The 15,733-nt window shown below is 48.2% G+C and overlaps 1 protein-coding gene across 2 annotated transcripts; it reads left to right on the plus strand.

Annotated features, from left to right (window-relative positions):
* The first annotated feature begins 1,747 nt into the window (after positions 1-1,747).
* LOC129855516 (uncharacterized) lies at positions 1,748-13,861 on the plus strand. 2 transcript variants are annotated; one of them, XM_055923269.1, is made up of 2 exons: positions 1,748-2,970; positions 8,074-13,861. In XM_055923269.1, the coding sequence occupies exon 2, from the start codon at positions 11,481-11,483 to the stop codon at positions 12,813-12,815; it is 1,335 nt and encodes a 444-aa protein (XP_055779244.1). In that variant the 5' UTR covers positions 1,748-2,970; positions 8,074-11,480; the 3' UTR covers positions 12,816-13,861. The 2 variants fall into 2 exon arrangements, with proteins under 2 accessions (XP_055779244.1, XP_055779242.1); XM_055923267.1 differs by having other exon boundaries at positions 1,752-2,970.
* Positions 13,862-15,733: the final 1,872 nt, after the last annotated feature.

Consider the following 15,733-nt stretch of genomic DNA (forward strand, 5'->3'; position numbering starts at 1 on the left):
CACATTGTGACTTTTCCTTTTCCATGATGATTACATCTTTTGATTGCACTTCGACTCATGTTGGTTGAGTGCCCTCCACTTCTTTCCATTATCAATATTTATTTACAGACACTGTTAATTTCATATTCAAGTTAATTAACTACCATGTGATTCTTCGCCCATGTAGGCAGCCTACTCTATTTCAGAGACAACACACACTAGGCACACTTGAACTCTCACGCCCATCTAGGAGAGGTAGGCTATTGAAGTTGAAGCAGCGAATTCTAAATGTGTGAATAATGCAAAAAATATGTAATTTTAATACAATAAATAGGCTAACGCATACAAAGCAGAAAGAGGACTGTTTACAAATAATATGTGGGACAACAAAAATATTTTCATCCCAAAGTTGTTTGTCTGATCGCCCGCTACTGCCCGCAGCATAAAAAATTCCTGCAGGCATCCCGCAGGAAATAAAATACCATTTTATTTGTCACATACACATTGTTAGCAGATGTTAATGTGAGTGTAGCAAAATGCTTGTGCTTATAGTTCCAACAGTGCAGTAATATCTAACAAGTAATCTAACAATTCCCTAACAACTACCTAATACACACAAATCTAAAGGGGTGAATGAAAGTATGTACATGTAAGTATATGGATGAGCGATGGCCGAGCGGCATAGGCAAGGTGCAGTAGATGGTATAAAATTCTGCATATACGTTGTAACGGTTTTGACTTGAGGTTATGAATGTGTGATATGTGTGATATGAATAATGTAAGATATGTAAATATTATTAAAGTGGCATTATTTAGAGTGGCATTGTATAAAGTGACTAGTGATGAATTTATTAAAGTGGCCAGTGATTGGGTCTCAATGTAGGCAGCAGCCTCTCTGAGTTAGTGATTGCTGGTTAGCAGTCTGATGGCCTTGAGATAGAAGCTGTTTTTCAGTCTCTCGGTCCCAGCTTTCCTGCACCTGTACTGACCTCGCATTTTGGATGGTAGTGGTGTGAACAGGCAGTGGCTCAGGTGGTTGATGTCCTTAATGACCTTTTTGGCCTTCCTGTGACATCGGGTGGTGTAGGTGTCATGGAGGGCAGGTAGTTTTCCCCCGGTGATGCATTGTGCAGACAGCACCACCCTCTGGAGTAGAGGTCGAACGATTATGATTTTTCAACGCTGATACCGATACCGATTATTGGAGGACCCAAAAAGCCGATACCGATTAATCAGCCAATTTTTATTTTTTTTTGTAATAAAAAAAGAATTACAACAATACTGAATGAACACTTATTTTAACTTAATATAATACATCAATAAAATCAATTTAGCCTCAAATAAATAATGAAACATGTTCAATTTGGTTTAAATAATTCAAAAACAAAGTGTTGGAGAAGAAAGTAAAAGTGCAATATGTGCCATGTAAGAAAGCTAACGTTTAAGTTCCTTGCTCAGATTATGAGAACATATGAAAGCTGGTGGTTCCTTTTAACATGAGTCTTCAATATTCCCAGGTAAGAAGTTTTAGGTTGTAGTTATTATAGGAAATATAGGACTATTTCTCTCTATACCATTTGTATTTCATTTACCTTTGACTATTGGATGTTCTTATAGGCACTTTAGTATTGCCAGTGTAACAGTATAGCTTCCATCCCTCTCCTCACTCCTACCTGGGCTCAAACCAGGAACACAACGACAACAGCCAACATCGAAGCAGCGTTACTTACCCATGCAGAGCAAGGGGAATAACTACTCCAAGTCTCAGAGCGAGTGTAAGAAATTGAAATAGAGACTGGAAACTAGCAATAACTACACTTCAACATAAGCCATATATTATACAAAAACACACATACTCCTCATTTCTCTTGGACATATGCTGGACTTAAGACACCAACTATAGACACACATGATTCCCCTCCCCCATAATAACCACAGACACACCCAACCCATGGTTGGACCTCAGGACAAAGAACTCTCAGGAACCAATGGAACGTGGACACCAGGCCGGAAGCAGGACTACCCAAAACCCAGATCGACCAATCGGAAGGCCGGACTCGCAGATCTACCTACTTTGCTTGTTGTCTGTATAGTACTGAACAATTCTGAAAACGCCCTCTTTTCCAAATGACCCCATACGGATCGGATAGAAAAGAGCCGTGCTGCACGCTTTGCATAATATTTTTACACTTGAATAAACCTGCCTTATTATAAAATTATCCACCTCGTCCTATGTCTCCACTTGGTCTCCTGTCTCAAGTAAAACGAATTATCAACAACATGGTAGCAGAGGATGGTTAAAACATATTTGAATTAGGCCCAATAGAAAATTCATCGGACAGGAGACGAGAGGGAGAAAGATTCAAGAAGGAGAGGTGACCCGCTCGAGGGAGACGTCGGCGATTCAACTCACCCAGGAAACTGATCAAAGAGCTCGAAAATATTAAGGTAAGCAGAGCCGGTTTAATCAAAATCTGCATATTGTATTATAGCCAATATCTAAATTCAATGATCAGAAGTACTGAGGTGAGTGAATTGTTGCTAAATTTATGTGGAATTGTTTAGAATCTAAGGCAATGTGTAAAGATATTTGCGAAGTATAAAATCAAGTCGCATTAGTAATCTGGGACTAGTTGAAACATTTTTCAACTAGGAGCATCAGTGATAAACCTAAGCTTGAAATAGGAGTAATGGTATTAAACTTGAAACTCAAATGTATTTGAAATGTAATGTGATCTGTTCAAGTCGTATTAGTAATCTGGGACTAGTTGAAACATTTTTCAACTAGGAGCATCAGTGATAAACCTAAGCTTGAAATAGGAGTAATGGTATTAAACTTGAAACTCAAATGTATCTGTTCAAGTCGTATTAGTAATCTGGGACTAGTGGAAATGGCATCCCTCTAGGAGCATCAGTGAGAAAGCTAAGCTTGGCGTATTGGGATTCAAGTCGCATTAGTAATCTGGGACTAGTTGAAACATTTTCAACTAGGTGTAACAATTCCAGTGGTGGAAACAAGAGTCAGGTGCAGAGAGCAGGAATCTCTTTCAAAAAAGTGGAATTTTATTTCCTTGACGTAATCACCTACAAACCGGTGACGCCCCACTAAACACTGGGCGCGTAAGAGAAAATGTCCAAAGTCAATAGAGTAACAAAATCCACAAAATACACACCACAAACACGAAACAGAAAAACAAGCCCGCACAAAAGGGAGCGGGCAAACTGGGTTTAAATAACCCCTAATCTAAACACACAACAGGTGAAACAAATTAGACAAACTAAAAGGATAACAGAAAAGGGGATCGGTGGCAGCTAGTAGACCGGAGACGACGACCGCCGAGCGCCGCCCGAACGGGAAGAGGCACCATCCTCGGCGGGACTCGTAACAGTACCCCCCTCCCGACGCGCGGCTCCCGCAGCGCGCCGACTCCGGCCTCGAGGACGACCCGGAGGACGAGGAGCAGGGCGCTCCGGATGGAGGCGGTGAAAGTCCCTCAACAGGGACGGATCCAAGATGTCCCCCACCGGTACCCAGCATCTCTCCTCCGGACCGTACCCCTCCCAGTCCACGAGGTACTGCAGGCCCCTCACCCGGCGTCTTGAGTCCAGAATGGCTCTGATCCTATACGCCGGGGACCCCTCGATGTCGAGAGGGGGAGGAGGGACCTCCGGTACCTCACCTTCCTGCAGGGGACCAGCTACCACCGGCCTGAGGAGAGACACATGAAACGAGGGGTTAATACGATAGTAAGAGGGAAGTTGTAACCTATAACACACCTCGTTTATCCTCCTCAGGACTTTAAATGGCCCCACACACTGCGGCCCCAGCTTCCGGCAGGGCAGGCGGAGGGGCAGGTTTCGGGCCGAGAGCCAGACCCTGTCCCCTGGTGCAAACACAGGGGCCTCACTGCGGTGGCGGTCAGCGCTCCTCTTCTGCCGTTCACTGGCCTGCTTAAGAGAGTCCTGGACCGCTCGCCAGGTCTCTCTAGAGCGCTGTACCCATTCCTCCACCGCAGGAGCCTCAGTCTGGCTCTGGTGCCACGGAGCCAGGACCGGCTGGTACCCCAGTACACACTCGAAGGGCGACATGTTCGTAGATGAGTGGCGGAGTGAGTTCTGGGCCAACTCCGCCCACGGGACGTACCTCGCCCATTCTCCTGGCCGGTCCTGGCAATACGACCTCAGAAACCTACCCACCTCCTGGTTCACTCTCTCCACCTGCCCATTACTTTCGGGGTGATACCCAGAGGTAAGGCTGACCGAGACCCCCAGACGCTCCATAAACGCCCTCCATACCCGGGACGTGAACTGGGGACCTCGATCAGATACGATATCCTCCGGCACCCCATAATGCCGGAAGACGTGGGTAAATAGAGCCTCCGCAGTCTGTAGGGCCGTAGGGAGACCAGGCAATGGGAGGAGACGACAGGACTTAGAGAACCGATCCACAACGACCAAAATGGTAGTGTTCCCCTGAGACGGAGGAAGATCCGTCAAAAAATCTACTGATAGATGAGACCATGGCCGTTGTGGAACCGGAAGGGGTTGTAACTTCCCCCTTGGTAAGTGCCTAGGAGCCTTACTCTGAGCGCATACCGAGCAGGAGGAGACATAGAGTCTCACGTCCTTAGCCAAGGTGGGCCACCAGTATTTCCCTCTAAGACCACGCACTGTCCTCTCCACCCCCGGATGACCCGAAGCAGGTATTGAGTGAGCCCACCGAATCAATCGATCACGAACACCAAGCGGTACGTACCTACGGCCAGTCGGACACTGGGACGGCGCAGGTTCTACCCTCAACGCCCGCTCGATGTCCGCGTCCACCTCCCATACCACCGGAGCCACCAGACATGAGGCGGGAAGGATGGGAGTCGGATCGATGGGCCGGTCATCCGTGTCATAGAGACGAGACAGCGCGTCGGCCTTTGTGTTGAGGGAACCTGGTCGGTAAGAGATCGTAAATCTAAAACGAGTAAAAAACATGGCCCACCTCGCCTGACGCGGATTCAATCTCCTCGCCTCTCGGATATACTCCAGATTGCGATGGTCAGTCCAGATGAGAAAAGGGTACTTAGCCCCCTCAAGCCAGTGTCTCCACACCTTCAGGGCTTTTACCATAGCTAGTAACTCCCTGTCCCCCACATCATAGTTCCGCTCCGCCGGACTCAACTTCTTAGAAAAGAAAGCACAGGGACGGAGCTTCGGTGGCGTGCCCGAGCGCTGTGATAGCACGGCTCCAACACCAGCCTCGGACGCATCCACCTCCACTATGAACGCTAATGAAGGGTCCGGATGCGCCAACACGGGAGCCTCAGTGAAACGTGCCTTCAACTGGTTAAAAGCTCTCTCAGCCTCGGCCGACCACTGTAGACGCACCGGCCCTCCCTTTAGCAGTGAGGTAATGGGGGCCGCCACTTGGCCAAAACCCCGGATAAACCTCCGGTAGTAATTGGCAAACCCTAAAAACCGCTGCACCTCCTTTACCGTGGTTGGAGTCGGCCAATTACGCACGGCGTTAACGCGATCACACTCCATAACCACCCCTGACATGGAAATGCGATAACCCAGGAAGGAAACGGCTTGTTTGGAAAACACACATTTCTCAGCCTTGACGTATAAGTCATGCTCCAGCAGCCTCCCAAGAACCCTGCGCACCAGGGAAACATGCGCGGCGCGTGTAGCAGAATAGATCAGGATGTCATCAATATACACTACCACACCCTGCCCGTGCATGTCCCTGAGAATCTCATCTACAAAGGATTGGAAAACGGCTGGAGCATTCTTTAACCCATACGGCATGACGAGGTACTCATAGTGGCCTGATGTGGTACTAAACGCTGTTTTCCACTCGTCTCCCTCCCGAATACGCACCAAATTATACGCGCTCCTAAGATCCAGTTTTGTGAAAAAACGTGCTCCGTGGAATGATTCCACCGCCGTAGCGATGAGAGGTAGCGGATAACTAAATCCCACTGTGATTGAATTTAGACCTCGATAATCAATGCACGGACGCAGACCTCCCTCCTTTTTTCTCACAAAAAAGAAACTCGAGGAGACGGGTGACATGGAGGGCCGAATGAACCCCTGTCTCAGAGCTTCCGTGACATATGTCTCCATAGCCAACGTCTCCTCCTGTGACAAGGGGTACACATGACTCCTGGGAAGTGCAGCGTTCACCTGGAGGTTTATCACACAATCCCACCGTCGATGAGGTGGTAATTTAGTCGCTTTCTTTTTACTAAAAGCGATAGCCAAATCGGCATATTCTGGGGGAATGCGCACAGTGGAAACCTGGTCTGGACTCTCCACCGAGGTGGCACCGATGGAAACTCCCACACACCTACCTGAACACTCCTCTGACCACCCCTGAAGAGCTCCCTGTCTCCAGGAAATGAGGGGATTGTGAATGGCTAGCCAAGGAACCCCCAACACCACTGGAAACCCAGGTGAATCAATAAGGTAGAAACTAATCTGCTCCCTATGATTCCCCTGTGTTACCATGTCCAGCGGAATCGTGGCCTCCCTGATCAGCCCTGACCCTAGTGGTCGGCTATCTAAGGAGTGCACAGGGAAAGGAGGGTCTATCTGCACCAACGGAATACCCAACTTACGGGCTAGACCGCGATCCATAAAACTCCCAGCTGCGCCTGAGTCTACGAGCGCCTTATGCTGGAGAGAAGGGAAAAACGCAGGGAAAAAAATAACCAAAAACATGTGACCGACAGGAAGCTCTGGGTGAGTCTTGTGCCTACTCACCTGGGGTGATCGAGGAGTATTCCGCCTGCCATCTCCACTCCCAGAGGCGCTCCTCCAACACCGGTCTGAAGTGTGTCCTCTCCTGCCACAATAGGTGCAAGAGAAGCCACCTCCTCTGGCCCCCCTAGATGCAGCCCCTCCCAACTCCATCGGGGTTGAAGCGGGAGGACTGGGAGGTGGAACGGACAGGACCCCCTCTGAACGCCCGCGGGCAGCTAGCAGGTTGTCCAGTCGTATAGACATGTCAATTAACTCATCGAGAGAGAGCGTAGTGTCTCGACAAGCTAGCTCCCGACGGACGTCCTCCCGAAGGCTACATCTATAATGGTCCATCAGGGCCCTGTCATTCCACCCCGCGCCAGCAGCCAAGGTCCGGAACTCCAAAGCGAAGTCTTGCGCACTCCTCGTCTCCTGTCTGAGGTGGAACAGTCTCTCACCCACCGCTCGGCCCTCCTGAGGGTGGTCAAATACGGCCCGAAAGCGGCGAGTGAACTCTGGGTAGTTGTCTCGAACCGAGTCTGGGCCGTTCCAGACCGCATTAGCCCATTCCAGGGCTCTACCCGTCAGACAGGAGATGAGGAGGCTAACACTCTCCTCTCCAGAGGGAGTCGGACGAACTGTGGCCAAGTAGAGCTCCAACTGGAGCAAAAACCCCTGGCACCCAGCCACCGCTCCATCGTACTCCCTTGGGAGCGCAAGACGCAATGCACCCGAACCTGATGCTGACGTTGATGGGGAAGGTTGCGCCGTCTGGGAAGGAGCTGGGGTTGTAGTCGGGATACCACTCCTCTCCCATCGTTCCATCCTCTCCATCATCATGTCCATTGCCGTCCCTATCCGATGGAGAACGGCGGTGTGATGCTGGACACGCTCCTCCATCGATGGGAGAGGGGTGGTTGCTGCTTCTGCTGACTCCATTATTTTTGGGTGCGGGCTTCTGTAACAATTCCAGTGGTGGAAACAAGAGTCAGGTGCAGAGAGCAGGAATCTCTTTCAAAAAAGTGGAATTTTATTTCCTTGACGTAATCACCTACAAACCGGTGACGCCCCACTAAACACTGGGCGCGTAAGAGAAAATGTCCAAAGTCAATAGAGTAACAAAATCCACAAAATACACACCACAAACACGAAACAGAAAAACAAGCCCGCACAAAAGGGAGCGGGCAAACTGGGTTTAAATAACCCCTAATCTAAACACACAACAGGTGAAACAAATTAGACAAACTAAAAGGATAACAGAAAAGGGGATCGGTGGCAGCTAGTAGACCGGAGACGACGACCGCCGAGCGCCGCCCGAACGGGAAGAGGCACCATCCTCGGCGGGACTCGTAACACTAGGAGCACCAGTGATAAATCTAAGCTTGAAATAGGAGCAAGGGTATTAAACCTGAAACTCTCCAAATTAATGCTGTTCAAGTCGCATTAGTAATCTGGGACTAGTTGAAACATTTTTCAACTAGGAGCATCGGTGATAAAACTAAGCTTGAAATAGGAGCAAGGGTATTAAACCTGAAACTCTCCAAATTAATGTGTGTGATTGAGCGTTCCACGAGATCTATTGCTACTAATTAGCTATAAGCTAAGTTCAGGCTCCGTTAGTGGTGACCGCCGAGTCAGAATCTGTGTGCCACGGTGAAGCAGCCATTTACGGTTGATGAGTTGACCTGGTTTTCCCCTCTTATACTGTTGGCAAATCCTTAAGGGATAGAATTCATTTGAAAATTATTAGAGAAGCGCGTGAATTACTAGTATATTGTCCCCAAAGGAAAATTTCTGAAATGTTTTGGCAAAGTATTTAATTAATCGGAAAAAGTTTAAATTAACCGGGAAAGTTAAAAGAAATAATATCTCTCGAGTTAAAGGTCTTATAATTGCCATTCCAATTATATCAGGAGCGCCTGAATTCATTAGTATATTGTCCCCAAAGGAAACTTCTGAAATATTTTGCCAAAGTATTTAATTAATTAATTTAGCGAAAAGCAATAATATTTTTTTTATTAAAAATACCCAAAACTGTCATTCCAATTATAACAGGAGCGCATGAATACATTCGTATATTGTTTCAAAAGAGATAGCTGAAATATTGTTGGAAAACGAAAATAATTCATAAAATACACGGCAATAAAATCCTTTGTCCACGCGAGTCGGACACGAGACTGGGGGTAGAGAGGGGAAGAAAAATACATCGCTGGTTTCGATCAGTAACGGGCTAAAGTATACAAAGATAATAATAGACCCAGACATAGCTTAACGACAAAATGACCACGACTATCGTCCCCAAACACAAATTCAACGAATATTTAGATCAGAGAATGAAAGATAGAGCAGGCGGGAAATTACACTACAAACCCGTTAAAAAGATTTGGGAGGAAGTGAGGCTAAGATGGACTCAAACAGGTTTTCTTAGTGGAGTCGCCCCATCAAAAGGGCAACTCCTCATTATGGAGAAAAAATTGGAGGAAGCAGTGAAGCAAGGGATAGAATGTGAAGTTGATAAAAATAAGAGTCATTTTTAAAAAAAAGAAGGGACGAAGCAAAGGGAAAAGGCAGAGGCTGAGATGAAAATAGGATTGTGGGCAATTGAAGAGATGAGAAGGGCACTCCCCTACCGAAAACCTGACACTATGGGAGTGGTCACTGGAGCACCAACTGACACCAAAGAGGGCGGGCCCAATAATAATGATGGCCCACCTACCACCACAGCAACCCCATCGGCCCCCACCCATCTATACCCAGAACTGCCACAGGGAGAGAAAAAAGCACCACCTCCCTATTTTCAAAATCCATTCACTCACCTCCCTCAAAACCCCTTTCTGACCCCTGCTGTGGTACAGGCACCAGTGTTTGTGGTGCATGAAGGACACCTAAAAGGAAGCATGACTTTGGGGATCCAAGAAGGGCAACTCCTGTGTGAAGAGAGGCCTGATCATCGAGACAGGGAGGAGAGGGATAGAGCATACACACAGGGACGTGGGGGGGGTTCCAACTCCGCCTCACTACAGGGACACGGTGAGTCTCTATCAACCTACCCACAAGGACGGGGTGTTGGGTCTCAACTAGGCCCTTTGAAGAGAGAAGACAGAGAGCTGATTCAGTTCTCTTCCACTCCAAACCCAGACTGGTTCAGAAACAGAACACGGGGGGAAAGTCAAATAGTCACTGAAGGGTCATGGTCGCCACCAGGACATTGTCCCTCTGGGGCCTTTCTAAGAGGGAACCACAGCAAGGACGATGAAGGTGGGAACAGAACAGGACAAGATGAAGAGGAGGAGGAGCGGGACCTCAGGGAGTCATTGGCACGGGCCAGATCTATGATAGATGATGCTGAATGTGGAGAGGGCTCGTACCATATAAAAGGGGTAATGATGGGGAAGGTGACGGATTTGGTCGAACCTATTAGACAGTCCGTTCGTCTCAAGGAACAGAACCGCAGGGGTGTCTCGTCCAGGGCAGACTGGGATCCCAAACATGGAGGACGAGAAGGGTCGGAGATGCAGATGCCGTTGAGACCCACTCCGGATGGAGGGCATGAAGAATACCAACCCTGGAAAATAACAGACCTCACCACTTTGATGGGACAATTACCCAGTCTGCATGGGGGTGCCTCTGCATGGCTCCTTCAACTGCAAACACTGACGTCCGGCCTACGGCTCTGTCTAGGTGACATAAGGGCCCTTCTGGCTAGAGCAACAGACCATACCACCATGAGTGCTCTGATAAGAGAGGCAGATCTTGCCACAGCCCCGGCTGCACTGGCCCAGGAAGACTTCCGAGCGGAATTGTGGGCAGTGTTGAGAAGGGCATATCCCACAGAACGAAACCATGCAACCCTTTCATCCTTCACCATCAATCCAGGGGAACAACCGGCAGCCTACCTAGACAGAGCGAAGACCACATGGAGAACTGTTCATGAAGAACCATATGACCATACTGGCACCACGATCAGCATGTGGAAGGAGATGGTGGTGAGCGGCGCTCCCATTGAGGTCCGAACTAAACTAAGGGCCACGGTGGGGTTAATGGCACTTCCCCAGGCTCAGTTCAATTCCCATGTACATCATCACATCACCCAATACAATAAGGATAAGGGAGGGGCTGAAACACAAGTCCAGTCCCTACAGGTACAACTTTTGAAACTACAATTGAAAGAGGCCCAGAAAGGAGAAAAACCAAAGAAACAGATGGTGGCTGAAGATCAACCAGACATCTCACAAATCATTGAAAAAACTGTTTCACAAATGATACAGCAACAACAACCCCCCAGGTCAACCCCACAGGGACCTATCATACCATCACAACTCCTGGATCAGCCATTACCCATGGTCACCCCACCATACTATCAACCAACACAACAAGGGTATCCTTCAACATGGGGACAACAACCACGTTACCCATCACCATGGGGGACAGGACAAACACGACCAATAAACTGCTACAATTGTAAACAAATTGGACATATGGCACGTCAGTGCCCACACCCATTGACACCGACCCAACATTACTGGATGGCAAATAGGGCACTACAAACCGCCCCAAGGGGACGTGGAGGAGTCAGGCCAATGATGTACCAACCACGTGCAGCCCAGCAACCTGCATACAATCACCCTATCCCAGACCCAAATCAGCAACCACCTCCTCCTTTCCAGGGCATGTCAGATGAATATGCCCCATGGCCCTGAAGCTGCCCACCACCACAGAACGAGAATGGGGGTCAACATTTTCCACTACACACCGAACCAACTATCATGTGTGAGGTGGAGGGAGTGACCCACCAATTTTTGGTAGATACAGGATGTACGTATTCTGCCATAAGATCTCGTCAACCACTCTCTTCGGAAACAATACAGGTGGTGGGGGTATCAGGAACACCCGAAGCACAGAACAAGACCATTCCATTGCTTTTCTCATGGGGCCCTTCCAATTTGAAGCATCAGTTCCTATACTGTCCCAATTGTCCAATCAACCTCCTAGGAAGGGATCTACTATGCAAACTGAAATGTTCAATTTACCTTACTGAGAAGGGCGTGGAGGTCTCCATTGATCCTATTCCTTCAACACCTGCCCACCCCGTCAGTGTACTGATGTTACCTATCATCCCAACCCCTGTGTTGTCAGCAACACAAGAAATCTATTGGCTAAAATGCATTGAGACAGGTCCTGGGACCCCGGAGGTCCAGTTTAAGTTCAATCAACTGAAATCACAGATCTATGCATTACACCCATACAAGACCCCACAAGCTGAAATTCACTGCACATTGAATGTGACAGACAATGACGTGAACACATACACCGATGACTGGGATGAGAACATGATGCACCTAACGCCATCCATCAGGTGTTGCACCATTGTGTGTGGACAAGAGGGGGTGGCAGCACCAGTTATCCTACCACCTCATTTGAAATCCTGGTACTTACTAGGGGAGGAGTCAGCTCCCCATGTTACACTAGCGGTGGGAAACGGTTTTGAAGCAAGGAGCCTGGGCCCTATGATCAGACGAGCATCCAAACTTCAGTGGGAACCCACCCAAACACCGGGAATAGACAAGGCCACCACTGAAAACATGTGGAGGTTCATGACTGTTGACACTGAAGAACACTGTTTTCCAGAACGACTGACCCTGCCAAGACACCATGGTAAGCCATACACCGACCACCCATCTACCAAAGCATTGATCTCCACCATAGATGAAAGGTTATGGACTCACACCCCTTTTGATGTGGGCCAACTACAGGTGACACCGGTCACCATCACCCTACTGAACCCAGATCAAATACCTATCTACCGAACTCAATACCGGTTGAAACCCGAACAGATCATGGGGATCGAACCGACCATTGATGGGTTACTGAGAGCACAGGTTATCTATCGAACTGTATCTCCATGGAACACGCCGATTCTACCAGTGCTGAAAGCCGGAGGAGAAACATATCGGATGGTTCAAGACTTCCGAGCAGTAAATGACGTTACTGCACCAATAGACCTACCTGTCCCTGACCCTCACATCACTCTGAGCAACCTGTCTCCAAAACACCAATACTTCACGGTGGTGGATCTGGCTAATGCTTTCTTCAGCACTTGATGAAGCCTCTCAGCCACTCTTTGCTTTCACGTATGAACATCATCAGTACACTTATTTTGTTCTTCCACAGGGTTATAGGTGTTCACCCGGAATATTCAATCATATCCTAAAGACACACCTGGCAGAGTTGAAAATCCCAGAAGGTGTGATACTAATCCAATATGTAGATGACCTTTTGCTGGGGGCTCCCACGTCGGATCTCTGCCTTGAGATGACAAAAACACTACTGGACTTTCTGGCCGTCAAAGGATACAAAGTCAAAATGAGCAAAGTCCAGACCTGTCGCAGAACTGTCCTTTTCCTTGGCAGAGAAATCTCAGGAGAAGGAGCAGGACTCTCCAAAAGCCACAGAGACTCGATACTTCATCATCCACGCCCCATCACGGTGTCGGGAATGTTGTCTTTCCTTGGCTTGACAGGGTACAGCCGAACACACATCCCAGACTACACTGCCAGAACTGAGCCACTGAGAGAAATAGTGCGAGAGGCGGGATCAAGGAACCTACACTCGTCATTGACATGGACCACTGAAGCATCAAAGGCGTTTGCACTCTTGAAAACAGATCTCTCAGTGGCAGCAGCATTGACATCACCTGACTACAAAAACAAATTCCATCTGGATGTTTCTGAAAAGGAAGGATTCACATCATCCATCCTTTTTCAGAAACAAGAGGGGGAGAGAAGAGTGTTGATGTATCACTCCTCCAAATTGGACCACATTGAAGTAGGACAAACCACGTGTTCCAGGTATGTGGCTGCAGTGGCAAAAGCTATTGAAAAAACAGCCCACCTGGTAATGTGTCATCCATTGGAGATTCACACCCACCATGGGGTTGCAGCATATCTGATGAGCAAAGAATTCACGTTCAGCGCTGAAAGAAAAACGAAAATCCAGAATAAATGCACACAATCTCACATCACATTTGTCAACACTGACAAAAACATGGCAGACGCACTCAATGCTGAAGAAGGTCTGCCCCACTCCTGTGCAGAAAGAGCTGCACAAGAATTGAAACTGAGACCTGACCTGGGGAACGAACCACTCACCAACCCGGACCTATGGTTATACACAGATGGATGCTGCTATAGAGGAGAGGAAGGGAACATAGCAGCATACGCAGTGGTGCAGCAGCTCCCGGATAGATCACATGTGACTTTGGAATCTGCCATCATCACACAACCTGCATCAGCCCAGCTAGCTGAAATCATAGGGTTGACACAAGCTCTGGAAAGAGCTGAAGGAAAGACTGTAAACATCTACACCGACTCAGCGTATGCTCATGGAGCAGTCCATACTGATGGACCACAATGGGTTAGACGCAACTTCACCACCACAGGAAACATGCCAATCAAACACAAGACACAGATGGAAAAACTGATTAAATCAGTCTCACTTCCTAAGAAGGTGGCCATCATGAAGTGTAAAGGACATCAACAACTGAAAAACAGAATCAGCGAGGGAAATGATGCAGCTGACAAAGCAGCCAAGAAAGCTGGTGGATACACCCCGAGACAAATGATACTTCAGATTCAACCAGCTCGGACTGAGCTCACAGGGCAACACATAAAAGAACTCCAGTTCTCAGCAGGACCCTATGAACACTCAGTATGGGGACAGAAAGGGGCCACCAAAGGACCTGATGAACTATGGAGATGCCATGATGGCAGACTAGTGGCCCCTGCAAACCTCTGTCCAGAACTATTACGAGAAGCTCATGGGCCCACACACGAAGGCAAACTGAAAACTTTACAGAAGGTGTCCCACATCTGGTGGCACCCCCACATGAAAGACATGACAGATTTGTTTTGTGACGAGTGTAGCATCTGTGGTAGCCACAATCCAAAGAAACCATATCAAACGCCCATGGGTTCATACCCAGTCCCAAATGCTTGTTTTCAGGACATCAGCATAGATTACACAGATATGGGACAAGACAATGTGACAAATGGGAAAAGGTACCTGTTAGTTATGGTAGACAGGTTCTCTAAATGGGTTGAGGCAATACCAACAGCAAGGGAGGATGCAAAGTCGGTCATTAAGTGGCTGCAAACCGAACTCATACCAAGGTACGGAGTCCCCAGGCAAATCAGATCCGACAATGGATCCCACTTCAGTAACAAACACCTGAGACAGGTGGAGGAAAGATTTGGCATTGTACACAAATTTGGCTCAGTGTATAGGCCCCAATCGCAGGGCCTCGTGGAACGCTCAAATCAAACTCTTAAGGCTAAGATAGCTAAGGTATGTGCAGGTTCGAAGTTGACATGGGTGGAAGCCCTGCCCCTGGCATTGATGGCCATGAGAGCTTCGCCAGGTGCAGGCACCCATCTCTCTCCTCATGAGATAATGACTGGGAGGGTCATGCCTGGTCCACCGAGGGAGGGAGGTCATATGCCCCCCCTCGATGTACAACAAATTGAAATGTCTGAATATGTGAGAAAACTGACGGAACTTTCTGCAGCTCTCTCCAAACAGATTCACAAGGTCCAGCAGGGGGAGCTGACGGGAGATCCGGCATCATTGAAGGTAAAAGTTGGTGACTGGGTAAGGGTGAGAGTCCACAAGAGAAAGTGGCTAGAACCCAGGTGGACTGGACCGTACGAAGTGGGGGAGGTTACTTCACACTCAGTCCAGGTCAAAGGTAAATCGGGCGCACCTTGGCATCACCTTACACATTGTACACCAGCCCCAACTCCTTCTAGAACTCTGACTGAAGTCAGGGCCGATTTGGCCAATCTCAATTCGACCCCAAACAAGCAAACCTTAGTTGGTGAAAATGGGACGCCAGCCCCAGTTTCCACGAACTAAAGCTATTCACTTAGGACCGGGATATCTCACTCCCTGGGAAAGAATGGGAATTTCAGGTCCCTTGTTTGTTATTTTCATAATCATTATGGGAGTGTCCCTAGGAACTTTC

The sequence above is a fragment of the Salvelinus fontinalis genome, chromosome 5, assembly GCF_029448725.1.
Source record: "Salvelinus fontinalis isolate EN_2023a chromosome 5, ASM2944872v1, whole genome shotgun sequence".
NCBI lineage: Eukaryota > Metazoa > Chordata > Actinopteri > Salmoniformes > Salmonidae > Salvelinus > Salvelinus fontinalis.

Bases quoted from the DNA above. Each gene is read 5' to 3' on its own strand.
- LOC129855516 (XM_055923267.1), top strand. From the start codon at position 9,294: ATGAAAATAGGATTGTGGGCAATTGAAGAGATGAGAAGGGCACTCCCC.